The 21,163-nt window shown below is 42.6% G+C and overlaps 1 protein-coding gene across 10 annotated transcripts in view; it reads right to left on the minus strand.

The window, feature by feature from the left end:
- Positions 1 to 21,163, minus strand: part of abi1a (abl-interactor 1a) — a 49,268-nt gene that overhangs the window by 2,496 nt on the left and 25,609 nt on the right. The window contains exons 3-10 of one of the 10 annotated variants that reach the window (XM_005730474.1): positions 18,652 to 18,828; positions 14,142 to 14,156; positions 13,559 to 13,662; positions 12,954 to 13,106; positions 6,598 to 6,698; positions 5,124 to 5,246; positions 2,036 to 2,284; positions 584 to 670 (exon numbers count right to left, since the gene is read on the minus strand). In XM_005730474.1, coding sequence (XP_005730531.1) covers positions 584 to 670; positions 2,036 to 2,284; positions 5,124 to 5,246; positions 6,598 to 6,698; positions 12,954 to 13,106; positions 13,559 to 13,662; positions 14,142 to 14,156; positions 18,652 to 18,828 — 1,009 coding nt within the window. The remainder of the gene's footprint in view (positions 1 to 583; positions 671 to 2,035; positions 2,285 to 5,123; positions 5,247 to 6,597; positions 6,699 to 12,953; positions 13,107 to 13,558; positions 13,663 to 14,141; positions 14,157 to 18,651; positions 18,829 to 21,163) is intronic. The other 9 variants (XM_005730476.1, XM_005730475.1, XM_005730477.2 and 6 more) reach the window with 9 other exon arrangements.

Genomic DNA, 21,163 nt, shown 5'->3' on the forward strand with positions numbered 1-21,163 from the left:
CTTGCCATCACCAGTGTGTGAATGTGTGTGTGTGAATGGGTGGATGACTGGATGTGTAAAGCGCTTTGGGGTCCTTAGGGACTAGTAAAGGTCTTTGCTTTGCTAACAAAGTGTGAATCAAGGAGTTTCAATACAGGCCACTATAAAATAAATAGTTTGTGGTATCAGCAAACTATCCAGAGCTATTCTAGTGAAGTTTACCATTAATATATTAGTTCCCTTTCAATAAATGAGCATATGGCAGGTTTTGGATCAGAGGGGACAGCAGAGAGTGGTGACCTTTGGCACGTTTTACCCTAAACATCATCAATGACTTTAGCGTAACTCTATAGTGCTACAAGTACTCTGTATTATACCTCTATAGTAGTGTAGATTTGTAGCTGCAGAAACAAAGATACTAAACTATAAGTTGCCTAATAGAAGCTTACATAATGAGTGGAATCTAGTAAGAATCAGTTCAGTTTTGGAAGAGGACGTATTAAACAGGATGAACACACAGTGCATGCTCTGTGTTTGGGAGTTGGAACAGTTGGCGCAGGTAACGAGGAAAGTGCTGTGTGTGTGTCTTAGCCTTTTCACTTACTGCTCTCCTGCATCCTGGCCACAAAGCCAGTCAGAGGTATCTGTGGAGTCAGCTGGGGCATGGGGGGAGGAGGAGGAGCGATAGACACTGAAAGCCAGCGGAGAAAAGGGCAGGAAGGCCGACAGAGTGAGCATCAGAGAAGGAGAAAAAGACAAAGCCCATCAGTCACCAAGAAAGACAGTTCAGGGTCCAACCCAACCCCCAAGCAAACAACAGTCAACACAGACACACTGCAAGAACTGGGAGCATGTACACATCTAACAAAAGCACAGTTAAGCACTATACTGGAAGACTGATCGTTTAAATAAATTAATTTTTTTTCTTCTATTTGACAGAGATCACAGATCAGACGCAAACATGAGCTGAAAAGTTCAGCAGCATCTGCGACTGTGATGAGATTCACATGGTATCAGGGGATCATTAGAGCAAGAGGATAAAAAGCAGATTATGTTTGATTTCTGTCGATCAGACAGTTTCCTCTAAATCGAAAAAAAAAACGGGGGACTTCTAATAGCCACAAGGTGGCAGTATTTACTTTAGATGTCTCATCCTGAACTCATGTGAAGCAACTCCCTACAGACCTGTTTTAGTAATGTTAACACTACTTTAGATTCTCATGTTAGTTTTCCTCAGATCACATGATCAATTTTAGGTTAAATGCTGTGAATAAGTAATAGTCAAGAACCAGTGTTTCAGAAAATATCACTTTTAGGCTTCAGGCAATGACAAAGCTACCAGGAATCTGCAGATGTGCAAGAAAGACCACATGTGATGTGTAAATTCTCTCTGAATGAAGTGTTTGGAACGGAACGGGCACATCTGCAGGTCATCTGGCTTGCACTGCGATCTGTATAAATGGGATCCATACAGCGTGAAAAGGCCACCTAACTATTCCTGCTATCTCAAGCTGCAAGTCTACCCTTTAAAAAGAGACTTAAAAATCAATGATGCCTGTGCTTTGCCTTTATTTTCTTGACCCCACCTAATAAATCTGTGCAAAGAGATCTCTTAGCAATATAGGCATAATTGAAGTGAGGTTAACAGCTGACCTAACTAAACTGCAGTACAATACACAGCCAGTAAACTTTGCCTAAGTTTGCCAAAGACCGACTCTGCACTGCTAGCTAATATTGATTGCCTGCATTGCATCTGTGTACAAATCCAAGGATGAGGCATTCTGCATCAATACTAAAGACGCCCCACAGTTGGATAAAAAGCCTTAACCTGCACTTTCAGATTAAAAACAAACGTCAATAGTTCTGTGAAGAACTCGGCCTAACCTTCAGAAAGCACTGATTTACTTGCAAATATAAAATATAAAGATTTTGTGTGTGGCTACAAAGGTTAGTTCGCGTCAGGTGCATGATTTGGGAAGAATGTGAGGTTGTGTGTCCTTCAGTGACAGCTCTGGATCTAGAAAGCAGTTGGGAGCTGGAGACAAGAGGGCCTTACTTGAGTTCTGACCATAGCCAGGAGTGCCTCCATTAATATGAGGCTGCTGTTGCTGCTGTTGCTGCTGTTGTTGCTGCTGCTGCTGCTGCAAGGAGAACTGCGAAGTGACCGACGGCGCCCGCCGGTAGGTGCCCGTGGCCGAAACCATAGAGACAGAGGAGTTGGAAGAGTTGTGCCGCGAAATCTGCCGCGAGATGGTTCCAAACTGGGACATTGGAGCGGGTCCCAGACCAGGTCCAGGGGCCACAGCTAGAAACCCCAAGGACGGGGAGGAAAGAGAGGAAAGCCAAGCACGGTAGCAAAGGAGGGAAGAAGGTTGGAAATGAGAGGGAAGGGGGAAACCAACCAAAACATGAATCATCAACACCGTGTGAGATAACATGAGCTTTTAAATTCTGATCAGAGCCCCCTGCCTATTAAAAAAATGTTAAAGTTAGTCAACAAAAGTCAGAGGAAGCAGGTGATCTTGGGGAAGCAACAGAGATTGTAATTTGATTATAAAAGTAACAGACACTTCATGAAGAGTTTCGTCAACAAGTTATCTTAAATGTAGCTTTCTTAGACAAGAAGGAAAGGAAGGATCGATTGAGGAATAAGAACGCAGCAACAGAACAGATGGATCCTGCAGGTTTTTGCTGAAGCAACAATTAAAACAGGGATTTCAAACTCATTTTATGCCACGCTTTGATGTGAAGTGAGCTGGACCAGTGAAACTGCATGATAAATGTATGAAGCAAACAAAAGGTTCCCACAGTTCATTGGTCAGGGTGTCCTGTAAGTATAGATTTAGAATATGAAGCTCTCATTGATTCACTTTGGTGTAGTATAGATGGCAGTGGGTGTGTGGGGGATCTTTATCAACAGGAAAAACTGTTCGAAATCTTTGCCCTTCATTCACATTTTCTTAAGTTGTCAAGGATGCAGAATTGGAGTCTTTACAAAGCCGATTCAGGCCCGCGGGCCGTATGTTTGACACGGTTTAAAAGACTGCAGGTAGCATTTAGGATTACGTGCATCACTACACCGCCCATCAAAGAATAACTGAAGCATCTCTGTGAACAACAGCTTAAAAAACAACAACAACAAAGAACTATTTGAAGATTGAAGCAATGTGTGCGGCTGTGGGCGACAAAAATAGAGAGGGCGAGGAGGGGTTTAAGTTTTTTTCTGCCTTTCTTTCTTCTGCTCGAGCATTTCCTGCTCACATTTCTAGATAATATACATCCTCTCGGGAGAGATAGGAATGGGTGGGACCAGAGGAAGTAAAGATTCAGAGGAAAACAACCACAAATAAACTTCGCTACAGTGTCACCAGCAGAATAATTATAAGTGGAAAATAAAGAGACTTGTGATGTTCAGAGGATAAAATGTGCACAATTCAAGTGATCATCTCGGCCACAAAGATTACCGGAGTCGATGAGCGAAGAGCGGCTGCTGCTCAGGCTTAGACACTTACCGGTGGACACCGATGAAACAGCTGGATGCTTTAAGCTTTACAGAGCTCGGACTCTAAATCAATCCCAGCATCACGAATCTGTGATTCAGAGGCCGTGTAAATTAAAGCTACATCAGGCACTGCTGAGTATCTGAAGCACCCAAAAGGCTGGCTGAATGGTTTGGGGAGTCCATTACCCTGAAATCATTATGTGGCATTTGCTGTGGCTCAAACAGTCTCCATACCGAGTCACTGCTTTACTTTCTACCAGTGAAAATCATTAGCATCTCTGAATTCAGCTTACCCACTCCCTAAACCTGTTGCAAAGACGCATTGAGCACAGTGTTCAATAAAAGGCAACTAATTACTTAAAAACATAACAGGGTTTCCAATAAATCAGGTTTAGAGGGACAAATTAGCTTTAAATGTATTAGATGTGATGTGTTGTTTGACCCCTCGGTCTAACAATGCTGGTGCAGCAATTGTAATTTTAAAAGTTAGGCCCAATAGGAACGTTTGACTTTTTATACTACATCTGTCTAAACAGACCGCACCCTGCATCAGCAAGTTATCTTTAGCTTTGCCCGCTGATGGGTGAACATTTACAGTAACGACCGAGTTTGGGGATGTGTCAATCTTTTTTTGCAACTTTGCAAAAATAGTTTTTCTGTTTCATCACAGACTATGATCACAGCTAACGCACACGCAAATAGAAAGTAACAGCGATGCAGCACAGAGACGGCTGACAATCAAATGGAGAGATTTAAAGATGCAAACTCATCTCAAATCGTAGCCACGCCGATTACCAATTAAAAGGGTTAATTATGAAACCAGAGTCTGGAATGTCCACAACCAGCTTACAGCTTTAAATGTGAATGATCTTGAGTTCAGGAAAGTGTTGCCTGATGCAGCTTTAACCACAATCATGTTTATGGAAATTTAAAAAAAAATAAATCAAATGAGCCACATACTGTACCTGCAGTAGAAGTCTCAAAGTCACGTTTCTGTACATCTGTACAGATTTGAAATAAAAACTTATTTTATTATCCACAACAGCTTGAGATTAAAATGTAAAGGACCAATTTAAGAGAAATTACAGACACTAATTAACTTTAGCCAGGCCCTAAGTGACATGAGACTTCTGTATTAACCGATTACACTTCAGTGAAGAAGAGCACCACCACCACCAAAACCACCACCGTGAAGGATTAAGTTAAATGTCACACTGTGCTTAACAGAAGCACGAAACTCTGTCCACACTGCAAGCAACGACAGAGCTGAACAACCCAGAAATCTTTGGCTGCTGTGTTTAGTTCAGCGAGTTTCTTGGCTGGGGAAAGCTCGTCATGGCCAACGCTCGTCGAGAGCGCAATTCGATTTTTATCTTTCTCCCCCATTTCCTTAATAATGTTTCCTCATTTTGTGAATACCGCTTCAGTCTAAGTGGATGACAGAGAAATCTCTCAGAGATGATGCGGCTGTTTCTGTTGCTTTATTCTTGATAAGATTTGATAAGAGGACCCTTTGCTTGCAGTGTGCACAGACGGACATCGGCACCCACAGCACCCTTATTTTGTGCATCTCCAAGGTGATGATCCGCCATCCAGTCGGCAGAGGTCAAACAAGCGGCTCTGGAGCTTCGAGGAATCTCACCTATGGGAGGTGGCGGTGGTGGCGCTGGAGGGGCCATCCCGGCCATGGGAGGAGCAGGTGGAGGTAGAGGAGGAGGGGGTGGGGGAGGCGGAGGGGCTCCCGGGGGAGCAGGCATGGTTGGGACTGAAAGGAGGACTCACGTTAGTGACCATTTAGCGGTAAGGCAGGAGCAGAGCGTGTCCTCGCCGCCTCCTACACCTCGATTACATAACATCATATCAATTTACTTAAGAACCCCCCGGGCCCGGAGGAGCGCTCCGACTTCTCGCGCACTTGGACACACTCCTTTGCGGTATGAATCGAGTGTTTCCATGGCGACCAGCTTGCACATCACAGAGAAAGAGAGAGAGAGGGAGTGCTGTGGAAAGTCCTGTGCTGCCGGCCTGATCCCGGCGCCGAGGTAAAACAGCTGCTACGTCAACCTACAATGCTCCAAACTTAAACGCAGCACCATCTCCGCCGTGATCACGGTACAGCGCGACACCACGTGTAGCAGCTCGTCGTGTTACGTGGGCTTTACTGTTTAACTGTAAAGTGTCAGGCCTCACGCAGCTTGGCCTATTTACACAGTAGGATAGAGAATCAGCTGTGCTTAGAACACAATGGGGCTCCATAATCCCTGTCTGGTAAACATAGGCTTTGTGATGCACACTCTCTCTATCTGCCAATAGCGTCATACATTTACACTTTATCAAACTTCATCATATATTCAGATTTTACGCTTAAAAACATTTATTTAAATTGTATTTTTAGCCATATTTTAGCCATATATTGATTGAGAAATGTATGTGTTTAAAGTTTGATTCACAAAGAACACACCATAGACTGTACCTAAAAGATGGACAATCAGTAGCAACATTGATTTGTCCCAGATGTTTAAGAAGTCCAAGGTTGTCACCTTGCATACTGTTTTTTTATTGTCTATTTCACTCTAAATAATGATAATGACTTTAAACAAATGAACACTGTTGCATTAGCTATTAGCTAAAGCTAATGTATAAGGACACATTCTCATTAGGAGATGTTTACTGAGGTCAAATATCAACTGAGCTGTAGGATCATCTTCTCATTGACTTCTGTGAAACTGGACTCATCTTTAAACAAGAGCAGTCGCCCTTTGGTGACCATTTCAGACCTGGAAGCTACATCTAGATTTGAATTAGTTGAAGTCTATGGTGTGCATCTTGCCAAACAGAGCAGTCCTGTAGTGTCATCATCTTGTTTTAACTGGGTGGAAAATACACCAAAACTCAAGTGACAACATTCCTGAGGGTGTACACAGATTTCTTACTCATTAAAGCAAATATTTCTCCCTGCATTTCTAATCCAGGTAAAAAAAAACAAATAAAAAAAAAACACTTAAAAGTAAAAAACAACTGCCAATAAAAGCCTCACTGAAAATCAGCATAATCTGGACACCGACTGGCCGACTGTTACCGTTTACTGTTTAAGTCACCACCACTGTCAAGCTCACCTGGTCCAGAGTTGGGGATGGAGGGTGTAGGCACGGCGATGGGAATGCCAATTCCGCTGCTGCCGCTGTTCTCCCTGCTGCCGCTGCCCCCGCTGCTTCCACTGAGGGAGGAGAGACAGAAGGAAAAAGAGGACATTGTTTTATTCAGGGCAACCTGCTTAGACTGCACAGCAGGTAACACTGCAGATATAGGGGACTCTGCTGCGTCGCTGCTTATGTCCCATTTAGAAGTAAAAGGCCAAAAACTCCACATTTTTAAGTAATACTCCAGGGTGACTTTGCTCTTCCACACTTATTCAGTCTATTGGCTTGTTAAGACTAAGCTGCAGGGTGACACACCCAAGTGAAAAAGACATGAGTCACCCTATTGAAGCATTTTTGGTCACAGTCTGTCAAAGAAACTGAACAAAAAAATAAATATTCCAGGATTTAAGAGGGTATTTAAGCATTCAGCATGCAAACCACCTTAAAATCTTGCTTTTGACACTCCAATTGCCCCCCAAACACAAATTTGCAGTGATCATCATATAGTGTGGATGATAATCACCAACATTAAGCCTTGCTTTGAGACTAATGGGGGGAACAGTCACTTTGTTGTACATGATACGAGGCCTTGCCAAACACGTCTAAATGTTCCGCATGATTTATTTTTAGAGAACGAAATAAAAGGAACAAAGACGTGACTGTATAACAGGAACATCAGTCTGCACATCAGTTTAAGCAGGCCACACACATGCGCGCACGCTTACTGCAGCTTGCACACATTTATGAGAAGCAGGTTAGTCAGCAGGATTTAAAGATTATTGAAATTGGAATTTATCATACCAACGCGCACGTATTTGTGAATGTTTTCCTACTACACACCCAGTATTATGTAGAATTTGTAGACTTACTGGTACAGGAATAAGTGTGACGCGTGAATTAACGCCTCACACCACTGCATTTATAGCCTGAACAAATCTGCAGTGTCTATCACTGGATGGCTCTTTGTGCGAGTTATTTGTTAGGCTAACTGGTGACTAAATTGACTGTAGATGTGGACGTGACAGTTGTCTCTCTGCGACGAACTGGTGACCTGTGAACTGTGGCTCCTGATTCTCACTCAACACTGCAGTTAAGAAAAAGGACATATGGAGTCATGTTAAAGAATGAGGTGAATATTCATTAGCTGTTTGTTTGTTTTTTAAATAACGAAAGCTACAGATGAACAACTTCCTGAAATTATAAATTATATATGCGTTTCAAATATTTTGTGGTGTTGGACTTAAATTTTAAGACATGTGTTCCCAGGACCCAAATCACAGGCAATTTTCATATTTTTTATGACAAATTATCTACTGTTCTCAAAAAAAATATTCCACTCATAATAAATTCATGAAACCAGCACAGTGATGTGGATGCTGTACTGATCTGTTGCTGTAAAGCGAGAGCTAAGCAGAAAAGCGAAGCTGTCGATTTACTGGTCCATCTACGTTCCTGCCCTCACCGACGGTCATGCGCTCTGAGCAGTGACTGAAAGAATGAGGTCGCAGATACAAGTATTGGAAATTACTTTCCTTCAAAAGGTGCCTAGGCTCCCCTTGAGATACGGTGAGGAGCTCAGAGGGACTCTGAGTAGAGCTGCTGCTCCTCCACATTAAAAGGAGCCAGTTCAGGCATCTGACTTGATGCCTCCTGGACACCTCCCAGTAGGCGAGGTATTAGGGGCATGTCCTACTGGGAGAAGGCCCCAGGGAAGACCTAGGACTGGCTGGAAGAGGTGGCCGGTGTGAGAGAAGTCGCTGCTGTCGCTGCGACCCAGATAAGCGCTAGAAGATAAATGCATGGATCATCAAACATTTAAAAGGCGATTCTGTGGAAAATCGACATTGTTTTTACAGACTTGCCTTAAAAGTCTGTCCATTCCATCCCACATAGAGACAAAGCCTTTGTGGGTTGTGTCACAAAAGGTATTCGTCATATCAATTAGCTACGTCAAATATGTGGCGCTACCTGCTCCGCTCTCCTGTCACCCCGTGTGAATAAAGGAGCAACTGAAAGGAGCTTTGCTCAGACATAATGTTTTTACTGGATTTCAGCAGCTTTGCCCAGCACTTGGATGTAGGTCATGTGTATGTAATATGTACGTCAGCTCTGCATTTTCAGCCTGTACATGACCCCACAGCTCGTAGATCAATGGCCCGGACAAATAATTCCCTCCTCCCGCTCTTTCACCATCTCTCAGGCTGGCCTTGATCCTCATTTCTGCTACAACCCCTCATCCCACCTCTTCTTTTTTTCCCCTGCCGCTTTCATCCTTGTTTTTCAACTGATCCTCCCCTCACCCTTAACCATCCCTTGACCTCTTTCTCTGATCTCTTCATCGCCTGTAAAGTGATTCCCCATTCATCTACCAGAACCCCTCTCTCCCTCATCTTCTCTGATTCCTTCCACCCCTCTGAACCCCTGCTCACTCCCACCTCCCCCACATCCCCTTATCCCCCTTTCCCTTCACCCCTCCTCCCCTCCCCTCTGCCCTCTCCTCCTCTCTGATCTGTGTCAGTCAAGCCCTGGGGCTCTCCGGGCACAAACAGCGGGAGTTACTCCTCTAAAGGACGACGGTGGCAGTAGGAGCTAACTGTCTGCGACTATAGAGGCTAAACAATATTGTGCCCTCTTTAAAAGTCAACACCCTTCCTCCTCATCTCTGCGATTTAGATTTATCCCTTCTAATCTCTCTATAACTTACCATTCCTTTGCCAACCCATTTATCTCTTCCCCTGCTTTAGCTTTCTTTAGTCGTCTTTGTTTCAAAATGGTGTCAAATAAAACCAATGAGCTCTTTCGCCGCTGCTCCGCCTCCTTCTTTCAGTCTGTACTTATAACAGGGAACTGTTGATAAATTAACTGTGAGGCGTAAGAAAGTTCCAGCTCACTTGCTCACAACTGACAAAAATCTCTAGAGCCAATATGGAAAAACAGCTTTCTCCATGAAAATGAACAAAAAAATAAAAGCATTCTGAAGCGTACACGAGTATCATCTCCTGGAAGGAGGCATTCACCTTTTAAAGCCATCTGTGACACTGATATTTAAAGGTAGTCGTCTGGTATTTATCCATACTCACTGTAAATAGGCAGCTTTGACGTTTCATTTGAAGTGGGAAGTCGGGAATCCCAAGATCCTAACTGGAATTTCAAGCCAGTGTTGAGCCAAAAAGTAATCTCTTTGGTTATATTGATGAAGACTGCAGTTAACAGGATTTGCAAAGATGTATAAAATAAGGAAATTACCTGTTCTGCCAGGACCTTATGACTCTGAAATCTTGCTTTCATCAATTGCGCCTTATTTGCAAGGCCAGACATTATGTCCCGCACAAGGACGTCTGTACTTATTGCAACTCCCTTTACTGGTCTTAACTCTACTCTTCTCCATAAACTGCAAATTGTTCTGAATGAGGCGGCTGGTTTTCTTACTGGTACTGGGCGGCGTGTTTCCATCACCCCTGTCCTCGTTGACCTGCACTGGCTCCCCGTTAAGTATCGTATTCAATTCAAAATCATGCTGCTCACCTTTAGAATTATTAACAATATAGTGCCAAGTTACCTCACTGAACTACTTAGTGCTCTAGCAGGGGTGTATAATCTAAGATCATCTTCCCAGTTTCAATCTTTCAAATCGTGGTTAAAAACCCATTTATTTAACGTCGCCTTTTATACCAGTTAATGCTCGTTTGTTAGTTAGTTTAATGTTTGTTGCTACTTTCGTTCTCTTTTTAACTACTTTTAATTATTTTACATTTTTATTGACTCTCTTGTCTTTTACACATATTGTTCTATTACGCTTTTATATGCATTTCTTTTGTCTCTGTGTTTTTAGTGCCATCAACCTGCTAGCATGTTTGGTACTTTGCCATAGCCATCATCTTTCTCTACTACTTACGTTTGACCCTCTCGTATGTTAAGCACTTTGGTATTCCACTGGTTTTAAATGTGCTATATAAATAAAGTTTGTTGTTGTTGTCGTTGTCGCATTACATCCAATCCTGTCCTTTTGGTCAATTAAAAATACCTTTCTAATGTATACTTGATTGATCCCCCTCTCCGCATTTAACCCATTCACTCAGTGAAGCAGCGGGCAGCCACCAATCTAGCACTCGGGGAGCAGTGTGTAGGGACGGTACCTTGCTCAGGGGTACCTCAGGGTCGCTGTTCAGTGGATTCAAACCGCCGACCTTCCGATCATGGGGCCACCACTGTACCTACTGAGCTATCCCTGCCCAATTTCAGACCTGTGATGTCATATTTGCTGCTATTTCTGCTTCCCCAGCTCAGCCAGATCTGGATATGATATAGGATATATCCTATAAATATGGGATATAAAGAATAAATACGGATATGTAAAGACACTTTTCCAAAAGCTGATTGCAGTGTCTCTCTGATGGAAAGGTGTTTTTTCCTGGTTCAAAAAGGCTTGACATCATTTTTGACAGATATGTTTGACAGCCTAACAGTTTAAATACCAGCAATTATTTTTTGGCAAAACACCGGAACGGTCGGACTTCCCACTTGTAAAGTTGCAGAAGCAACACCAAACCTGACTTGATGCGGTAGTGAGTTTAAAGCCTTTAATCTGTGCATCTGTGACTCATTTTATGCATCTGTGTATGGAACCATAATCTAACCATAAGAACAGCTGATTTCCTTCACATGGCACAAAATGTTTTGCATGATTTGCACAGCAAATGGGGTGTACTTTTAGGGTACCATGTAACAGAAAGATAGCAAACCATCCATTTGCACTTTTGAATTGCTTTATAATGACATAAAGAATATGGGTATAGCAGTTAAAGAAGAAGTTGATAGTTCTGCAGGAACTATGTTTAACATTTGTGTTTTGGTACATGCTGTGTCCACAAAGCCAAACACCATCTTTAACATACAGACTCTGCCCAGATATCCAAACCTGTAATGCTAGATTGGAGCAAATTTTTTACTCCAAGCATTCTGCGGTGACTAAAATTAGCACGGCTCCTAAAATAAAACGTTCCCTGCACGCAAGAGTGTAATCGCTCCTATACAAAGAAATTAGATAATAGCAGGGAACGTGTAGCAGCACACGGGAGCCTATATTGAATTCAGACCTCAGCTGAAGATGACAGAGACTGTTGAGCTGAACAAGCACAGCTTACTTCCAGGCAGTGTAATCAAATAGCGATGCCACAGCAATATTAGCTGCAGCAGGGAGTTTGGGACTCTGAGGACAGCATTCGGTTTGTTAAGGGGACATCAGAGCAGATCGGCAACGGTGACGCCAAAGAACCTAAAACTGTGCACATTCAAATACGTTTTAACAGATGAGGCAGAACAGCTGTAGGAAAGAAGCAACAAGCATGAAACTAAAAGGGAAGTTGGACAAAGAGGGTTTAAAAATAAATAAAATTTGCTCATAAATACGTAATATTTACGAGCCAGCATTACAGGCTTTTTAGCTAATGAGGAGACTTCACTCACTCGTAACTCACATTTGATGAAAGCTCCTGGAGATTTCTGGGGAACAATCCTTGAGAGTAATGTTCAAGGGGTTCCACGCTGTGGTGGACTTTTTTCTTTTTTTTAACAGCACTTTATTTCAAAGGCTTTTACAGATATTAATATCAGAGTGATTCAGAAGCCCTCCAATCCTTGTCAGACAAATGCTGGATTTAGTGTAGTGGAGAGGAAGAGGTGTGAAAGTGCTCTAAGCCGCTGAACTGAATGAAGAGATTAGAACTAGCCGACATAGAGGGGACCGGTGTTTTTGGATAGATGCTTTACACACATTACTCAAACCCTAGGTTTATATTCAGTGAGCAGTTTTAGTGGTGTAGCTGGAACACCTAATTCCACTTCAACCTCCCAAAATTTTTGAGAAAAAAAAAAAAAGGGTTACGTGCCTGTTGCCTGATTAGCATTGCAGATTTTAAACTGCACTCTGCATGAAAGTATTTTTCTGTGACTCTTATCCTCTTCTAGCATCAATATTTGGTCAGTTTTTGGTCATATATTCGGATCGTATTCCTCTCACGTGCTACTACCACACTTCTTATAACTGCTTCAGCCTCTTTACGTCCGTATTGGAATTTTATATGTGGTTAATTGTACTACAAGTCCTTAAATAGTTTGTCCTGAGTTTTTCTTCAGTGTCGAAGTGTAGTTGTTTATTTGTGTGTTACTTAGTTGGTATTAGTAGGTCTCTGCATCACTGCACAGTTTATGGAAACGGCTTGCTGTCCTAACTTGTTATAATATAATATTCTGGTTACAGTAATATATACAGAAAAGCAACAGAAGCTCCTGCATAGCTGCATGCACTGATTTTTCCCTCTTTCCTCATCTACCTGTGCGTGCGTTGCCTCTGGCTGAGCGACGCCGTGCGCCCGGGGCTCTGCTGCTGTCCGTGCTGGCTGCCTAGTCGGGCGGGGCTGGTCATGTAGTCATTGGGAACCGTGGGCGGCTTCACTGGCTCCAGGGTCTTGTAGGGCGTGTTGCGTCTGGAGTGGCCCAAAAATGAAAAGCGATAAACAAATTATGATAAAATCAAAGAAAAGAATAATCATCACTGAGCGTAAAGCCTACTATCTGAACGTTATGGGTGTGTCCACTAAAGCGTTGTAAATCCTATCAGTTTACCCAGCTGGATGAGGCGCGCTAAACATCGCTGTTTATCCCTGGAATTAATATCTGATCAGCGTCTGTGTTTGTGCATCGGGGCAGGACGCACTACAACAACCCTGCGTGTTTCTTTTTCTGGATCCTGCCACTTATCAGCTTCTTTTCCAGCAAAAGTGACCACTGATCCATCAAGTTCCCTCCTCAGCAAATGTGCCCTGTGTTTTTATCTCTTGGACTTATAAAGCAAAAAATAAAGACAAGTGACGTGCTTAAGTTATTCATAATTAAAGGACTGGGTTTCCTTTTCTGGTGACTCTGATGGAAATCTTACCCAAGCGTGCCACGCCCGGACATCGGCGGACTGGGCGGCTTTTGCGTCGGCGGATTGGTCCTCGATAGTGTTCCTCCTCTGATCGACTGATTGTTTCCATGTTGCTGTGGTTGGAAAGAAACCCCAGAAGAAGCTTGTTTTATGCACACATTCCTCCAGTCACAGTGGGTGAATATTACTAATGTGATCACAATCTACTCTTACAGGCTGCCCAGATGACACAGCGTAATATTTGAGGGGAGATGTAATCCCTCCCCCAGGGTGTGCAGTTTACACTCTGATGGAATTTTGGAGCAACAGCAGTTATCTGGGAAACCCGTAAGCATTAAACAAACTACGTGACATTAAGGGACGAGTACACAACATGAAAGTAAATAACAACACATACATGGTTGGTAAACAGACAAGGGAGTGTGACAAAGACTACGCTCATCTGTGGGAGGACTACAGGTCAGTTAATGTGAAGTAACATGGGAGATGATGACAGTAATCACACAAGGACGAGTCTGCCGTGGAAGGGAGTTGAACAAATCTATCAATAATACATCGGAGCAAAATGGGTCATGTGACAAAGCAGACTTACCTTGGCTTTTAGCCACTTAGTGTGGGCGAAGGAAAAAAGAAAAAAAAAAAAAAACACAGGAGAAAGAGACAGAAAGAGGGCATGTCAAAACAGCCACATGTAAATGGATCAGTCCAAGTTAAGTGAGCAGCAGAAAAATGATTCCTTGTATTTACACTGTTAACTCGTAGCAAGACCTCAGAAGGTCAGTAGTAAAAATCATGCCATTTATAGAAAAACACCGTTTCCTGACTTGTGCCCTTTACTCCAGCACCACACCCAGAGCAAGAGCCAAACAGCAAAGATTTTTCAGGGATCGAATGGCAAAAGAAACTGAAGAATTTATTTTTGTGCATCGACAAAATGACGTAAGAAAAGGTTGCAGAGAACCACTCCAACCTTTGGTAACCTTTTATGCATTTTCTATGATGTGAACTGCATAATTTCAGATCATCGCTTCACTGGCACCCCTAGAAAATGAATTCAAAACTCATACTTGTGTAGCTTTCTGTCTGAAAACAGAGCCAGCATAGCAGCGGGGTTGATCTGCAGTTTGACAACTACAGAGTCAAGTGGCTCATCTATAATGCAGCTTCCCCAGTGGCCTTTGCAGAAAGCACTGTAGCGTCACAGGACCACAACAGAAAGAACGGATGAAATCAAGAGTAAATTCATAGCACAGGTCAACAGGAGCCGACCTTTGCACGCTTAAAAACAGGAAACGGCTTCAGTGCAGCTGCGAAAGGCTAACTTCATGTTCAGATTTCACTCTCCTCGGGTTATCACAGCTAGAAGAGATTCAATTTACAATCTAGGTCATGCTGGAAATGCCAAGGCCCACTACTGCCTCGCCTTATCTTCCTGGCAAATGCTGTTCTGCTGTACAAAATAAATAAATAAATAAAACAGACGGGCAGTGTGGAAATGCTTTACTGACATCAAAGGTGAATTATGGACTGACAGGTTCAGGGTGAAAAAAAGAAACTATAGCTCTGCAGTGTGTCAAAGGTGCATGAAGGCAACAGACACTGCCGGAGGTCCGGTTAATATATCTTACATCTTATTAAACCTGTGTTAACTGCCGCTTCCCTTTAAAAGCGTTGAACTTATTTAATGTGGTGCAGCCCTTCTTGTGAAGCAGCTGCTGCCACTGGAGTTTAATGTGACTGAGCTTTAAAAAAAAAAAGCAGCTGGAAAATGCTCATTTAAGGTTTTTAAGGCAAAACTTAGCAACTGTAACCAGTTAAAGTTGCAGCGCTCTCGCCTGCAAACTACTGCCTTTGTGTGAAATCTGAACATGCCTGCAGCTGCTAAGGGTAAAGGTCTTGTATCAGTAGCCTGTCGGGTGTTATCACATCTGCCAGAACTGAACAATTAACCATTGCTGCCCTAACTAGCAGTCACCAAGGGAGCAATATGCGGTGCTTAAGAAATAAATAAATAATTAATCTAAAGATGATCCGCCAAAAATTGCAGTTCGCCTTCTTCAGGCTTGCTCCAAAAACACATGATAGGTTTGAGTTGCAGAGGCAGCTGAATGGGTCTGACAGGCCTCACCTCAACTAATTCACGTCTTTGAACTAGAGCTCTCTACCATGTTTGTGCCGTTGTTGCATTTCATTGAATTTATCTGACCAATGTTAAGGCTCGAAGTGTTGGTGGAGGCCAAAACTACCGTGTAATGTCCATGTTTTATACAGTCTCTGGTTGGAACGCAACACCACTTAACTGTTGGTTCTAACGGGGCCATTATGAACCATCAGTTTAATGATATATCAGTGATAAATCATTAAACTGGCGGTACAAACAAATACGATCGTACAGCCGTGCCTGGCTACACCACAAATGTCATATGTATGTTAGGCTGATGTATGCTAGACTGATTCTTTCATATAGCGTAAATATGTTTACAGACAATGTGTAAGATTAGAATTGTGCTCACTTTTTTCATACACTCACAGCAGTGGATTAGTCAGATTTTTACTCAACTAGGAAACGAGTTACCAGAAACATCTCCGATACAGAGGAACAACAGCAGCCGCCGTCTTTGTCATGAAGAACTTGAACCATCCCCTTTAGTAATCCTGTAAACTCTTAACTGACACAGGACAGAATATCAAAGGACTGAAATCTGACTTCAAACAGCCGACGTGCCTGGTGCATTCCTGAAAGCCTCGCTGACTAGATTAAACATCATCTGACTGGAAGAATAAATCTCATCTTTCGTATTAAAGCTAAAAAGCATCATGTTGCTGTCAGAAAGCCTGCAGGAGCATCCTGATCTGTCAGTTGTGAGACTGCAGTGATTACTGCTGTGTTCGGTTTGTTTATACCACATGAATTTCATCTTCCTTCTTTTTTTTTCCCACCTCCCTTTTATAGAAAAACTTTTCTTCAATAATGTATGTTAGCAAATCAAATTTTATTTTCCTCTCCGCAGGTGTCCAACACCAACTTTTTTAAGGTCGTAAAGCCAACTCAACATTTAGGCCAAAGCTAACCCTCAGGCAGACACAGCAAGTCTGAAAGCAAACTGGAGCCGATATTCACGATCTGAACTCATATTAAGGTATCGATTCTGGTCAGTAAATAAAACGCGGCTACAGACGTTCAGACTTTTGACAGCTGCCATTGCAGCATGCGCTATGAATTAATGTGGAGTATTGATGTTGCGTATCGATCGCTCTCTGGCTCTCGACATGCATAGATGAGAGGAGGTGAGTGATGTAGGGCTGCCGGATGTGCGGGTGTGCGCTCCCCACATTCACAGGCTAAACGCGGCATAGACAAAGACGTTTAAGGCAGAAAATCCACAGAGATTAGGCTCAGAGTACTACGTGATAATCCTAAAATAGACTCAAATGGCTTTAAAGCAGCCGACGAGGCCTAATTTTGAGCGTCTCTTTTAGAGTAAAGAGTAGGTACAGAACTGGGGATGATTAAAATGGACCTTATTGCACGGTTATGCCTGGTGATCCTGGTTTTAATTAGATATGAACATTACTAGATGGAAACAGTGGACACAACAACCTCACCTCAAAGTTTGCAAGTATTACTTTTTTTCCCCTCTTTAAGCAATGTAGGGAAAGATGTTTGATAAGCACAAAAAATAAAACAAAGACTTCTTGCAAAAAAAAGATAGTTGGAATAATTAAGAAATAGCATCATCACAGTTTGTCCAGCTTACAATACTTTCAGGGCCGTCTGTACCACATGTAGCAGAGTAGCATAGCAGTGAAGCCATAAGACTGCAACGTTTTTCTTCATTGTGGCTAACCACTGTAAATGTGACACATCAATCCACTGCTGTGAAAAAAAAAGAAAGACTTAAGAGGCTGGACTGTCAGTCTGTTGAAATCTGTTATTTCTGGCTCTATCGCTCAGCCACACCTCTGGAGTTTGTGATTGTGTGATATTTTCTGTGGTAGTTTCGGTCTGGACCCAAAACTAAAAATCTGTATCGCCACTCTAAATCCACTATCACTATCTCTTTTTGTAAACTGTATCTGCCAATTATTTCATTTTCTCTGAATCTTACTCACAGGAAGAAAGACTCCTGCTTTTATTATTCCTGAAACTGTAAATAGCCTCACATTTACGGCCCAATAGTCATAATTACTGGTGAAAGTCTGGAAAGTCTAGGGTGAAACACACCCTAACAAAATGTTTCACATCCCATTAACCGTGACAGAGGGCTTCAATGCAACTCCCCACACAGAAAATTGAGAGTGGCACAATGGCTTTTATCTGGTCTTATCAATGCCTGTAACACTATGGGACACTAATGGCGGGGTCTTTAATCCAATCTGTCTGACAGCTGAGATTGATTGGCTGACTGATGGCGCAGAGGACGCTCATGAGGGAGAATGGAGATCTCCAAAAAAAGAAATAAATAGAAAAACTGCCTGCAGCTGTCAGGAAATGATGTCACCGAGCGACCCCTAGAGCGAGCCCTAATGGCTGGGAGCTGCGGGTGAGTCTCTGTTTTGAAGAGTTTATCACATCAAAAAGCTTCTTTGCTACCTTTCACACTGAAGTTAGATAAACTACAAATCGAACCATAACATCATCGCCATAATGAGATTATGAGAGCGGCTAAAGTGCCTTTAAAAAAAAGAAAAGAAAAAAAAAAAAGTCCCACAAATGTGTCTCTGATCACCATTTTCACAACAATCCAAGAACAGAGCTGTTTTCTGAAAGCTACATGACATAATTGCTTTTTTTAAAGTTTATCTCCATCTCCACCCTCCCGAACCAGTTCCCACTAACACACACTGCAACATATTCCTGCAGGGTCAGAGAGGGGTGTTTTCTGAAGATGAAAGAGAAAGCACAAGAGACGCCGTTTGAGCGAGAAAAACAGACAAAGTGGGAGAGGAGAGAGGGAGATAGGAGTACCTCTGGCGAGAAAGCAAAGAGGGGGAAGGGAGATGAAAAAGATGGGAAAACTAATGGACTGAGCAGAGGGAAATATTATATGCGAGCAGAAAATTAGTGCCACATACACACAAAACAAGAAAAATCTGCTCACCTTAACGCCGTGGCCGACATCATCCAGTAGAGTGTAGTCAATTGGCTTCCTGATGTACCTGACTGGCCGCTCCATATTGGCCGGCGCTATGATCTTATGAGTCCTTGCTGTGTTCTTGTTAGTGGTCAGGATCCCGATCTCTCGCCTGGCCACCTTCTCTTTATGGATGTCCACCGTCTGTAAATGAGAGAAGTGAAGATGTGTGTCACACAGAAAACTTAACAAGGCTTAATTAAATCATGAGGCTTTGCTTTTCATCAGTGGGGCCTTAATCTAAATCTAACACGGCAATTCAGCATATTAGCGAGGTAAAAGCACGCAGACACTAAGCAAAGTGTCTGTGTGCAAGAGCTGTTGGAGCGATCGCACAAATCTCTCAAAAGAAGAATAAACTGAAATTTACTATATATTTAAATCCTGTTTTCACAATTTTCACTTTTTCAGAGAAGCGTGTCCTTCCAATATGCTTCATTTATGCCTCTGGTGGCTGCTCCTCTCCTGAAACTGACCCATTGTTTCATTTATTGGTCACACTGCTATACAGCTGTTTCCAAATGACATGACAAATTTGGATTTCTTAATACACTTGATCATGTATTACTAAATTTGGGCAGATAACTATCGCTTCTGCACACGAGACAAGCACCAACTTCCAGAGACTTCCAGAACTAGACTTTCAGAGAGTCAGAAATGACATTGTCAGGAGTTCAGATCTGTTTTTTCTCTCTTCTATGGAAAATGACAACACAGAGGTGCCAGTAGCAGCTGGTGGCACCTGTGGTTGCAGAAAAAGGCTTCTGGTCCTTTAGACGTCTACTGGAAAACAGCCCTGAGTGATGATCTTTGTAAACACTTTCTTAATGAGTTTATGGGCCCGCTCACTTATTTCTGGTCATATTCTATTCTTTCCAAGCATCATAAATAAGGAATATCAAGGGTATGTTAGATGCCAACGAACCCAAGATTTATGCAGATTTGTTGAAGACTGAGTTTCTGTATTGATGATGTATCAGTGCAGATTCACAGATTATACAGAGGGAGATGATGCAACAGCTTGGAAAGATGAGACCACATCATTATAGCTATACACCAGCGCTTTATTCATTTTATTATTCCTCAGACACTCAAAACTTTATTTAGGTTTAAAATTAGAGGCTGAAACAGGGCTAAGTCGCCTTTTACTGTGTTTGTGATCACTGATAATGCAGTGATCTAACAAATAACAAGGTTTGCTTAACAGCTCATCCATAAAAGCATTTGTTCCAGTTTTTGCAAGTCCAGTTCTAGTGTTTTACTTGATTGTTACTTAGCACTATGTAGAAGGTAGCTGCGTCTAACAATGGTGCTTCAAACAGGGCTTCACAAACCTTAATATAATCTGTGCTTGTCTATGACACATTTGTGTATTTTTTGGTGTTTGTTTTGTGGCCTTTAATGTTTATCCACACGGCTATAACCTCACAAGTACTCACTACACAACCAAACATTGAACGCCTCCCATCAAGCCAAAAGGAGCCCAGGAGCAGCTGCTGCTGTTGCAATGGGAGATGAAAGGCCGCAATGTCTGCAGAGGCCAGACCAGGAAAACGGTGGTCTCTCGTGGAGGGGAAGGAGTCAGAAACCAGCGCCAACAGAGGATTCCTTTCATGCCACAGTGATCTGAGGCTGGACTGAGCTTTGTCTCTTTATTCTGCACTGCTCCACTGTATGTACAGACTTAGCCCTCAAGTATCATTCATCCCAGAGTTGAGGGAATTAGTAACACTCAGGATGGCTTATATGTGGCTCAGCACAGCACAATCACGCCAACAACATCTCTCTTTTTCCCTCTCTCTGGGTAACATCAAATCTAATTTTAAACTATGACACTAATGAGATATTCGCCTGAGAACTGGCAACAAATTCGAATATCTATTAAGACTGACGCATAGCAGGTTCCTGCAGGACATGCAGGGGTATTAAAAAAGCGGATTGTTCAAAATTGCAGAAAAAAAAAAGGAGCAATCAATATTTTATAAGAGCCAAAGATATTCTTGCATAATTGCTCCCTAAGAGACTTCCCATGCAAAGAAGGAGCGTCCGTTCTGTTCCAGTGCCCTGTTGTGTCTATTTGAATTAAGAGATATGACAGAGTGCTGATTACAGTCATCTTTTTTAACCTGAGACAAGCTGCCAGGATACAAGAGGCTCTTGACATAAAAACGAACTGTAGTGACAATATCTTCCCTGTGCTGCGAACAAACCAATGCACAATTTAGTGGATAAGAGCCCCATTATGATGGGATTTGAGCCAATAGCTTTGACTCCACATGCAGCTCAGAGATAACTCCCAAATTGTCATATATCATGATCATCTGAAAGCAACTGGGCCAAAATCGAATCAGCCCATTTGGCTTCCATTTGCAGGGGATGTGATGGAGCTCAGTGATCGGCTGAGATGGAACAAGGCAGAAAGAGGGGAGAAGGAGGACGAGGGATGGGCTCAGTCAATCTAGACCTGGTTTTACTTCGA

The sequence above is a fragment of the Pundamilia nyererei genome, unplaced genomic scaffold (assembly GCF_000239375.1).
Source record: "Pundamilia nyererei isolate P.nyererei 1_Seehausen unplaced genomic scaffold, PunNye1.0 scaffold00037, whole genome shotgun sequence".
In the NCBI taxonomy this organism is placed as follows: Eukaryota; Metazoa; Chordata; class Actinopteri; order Cichliformes; family Cichlidae; genus Pundamilia; species Pundamilia nyererei.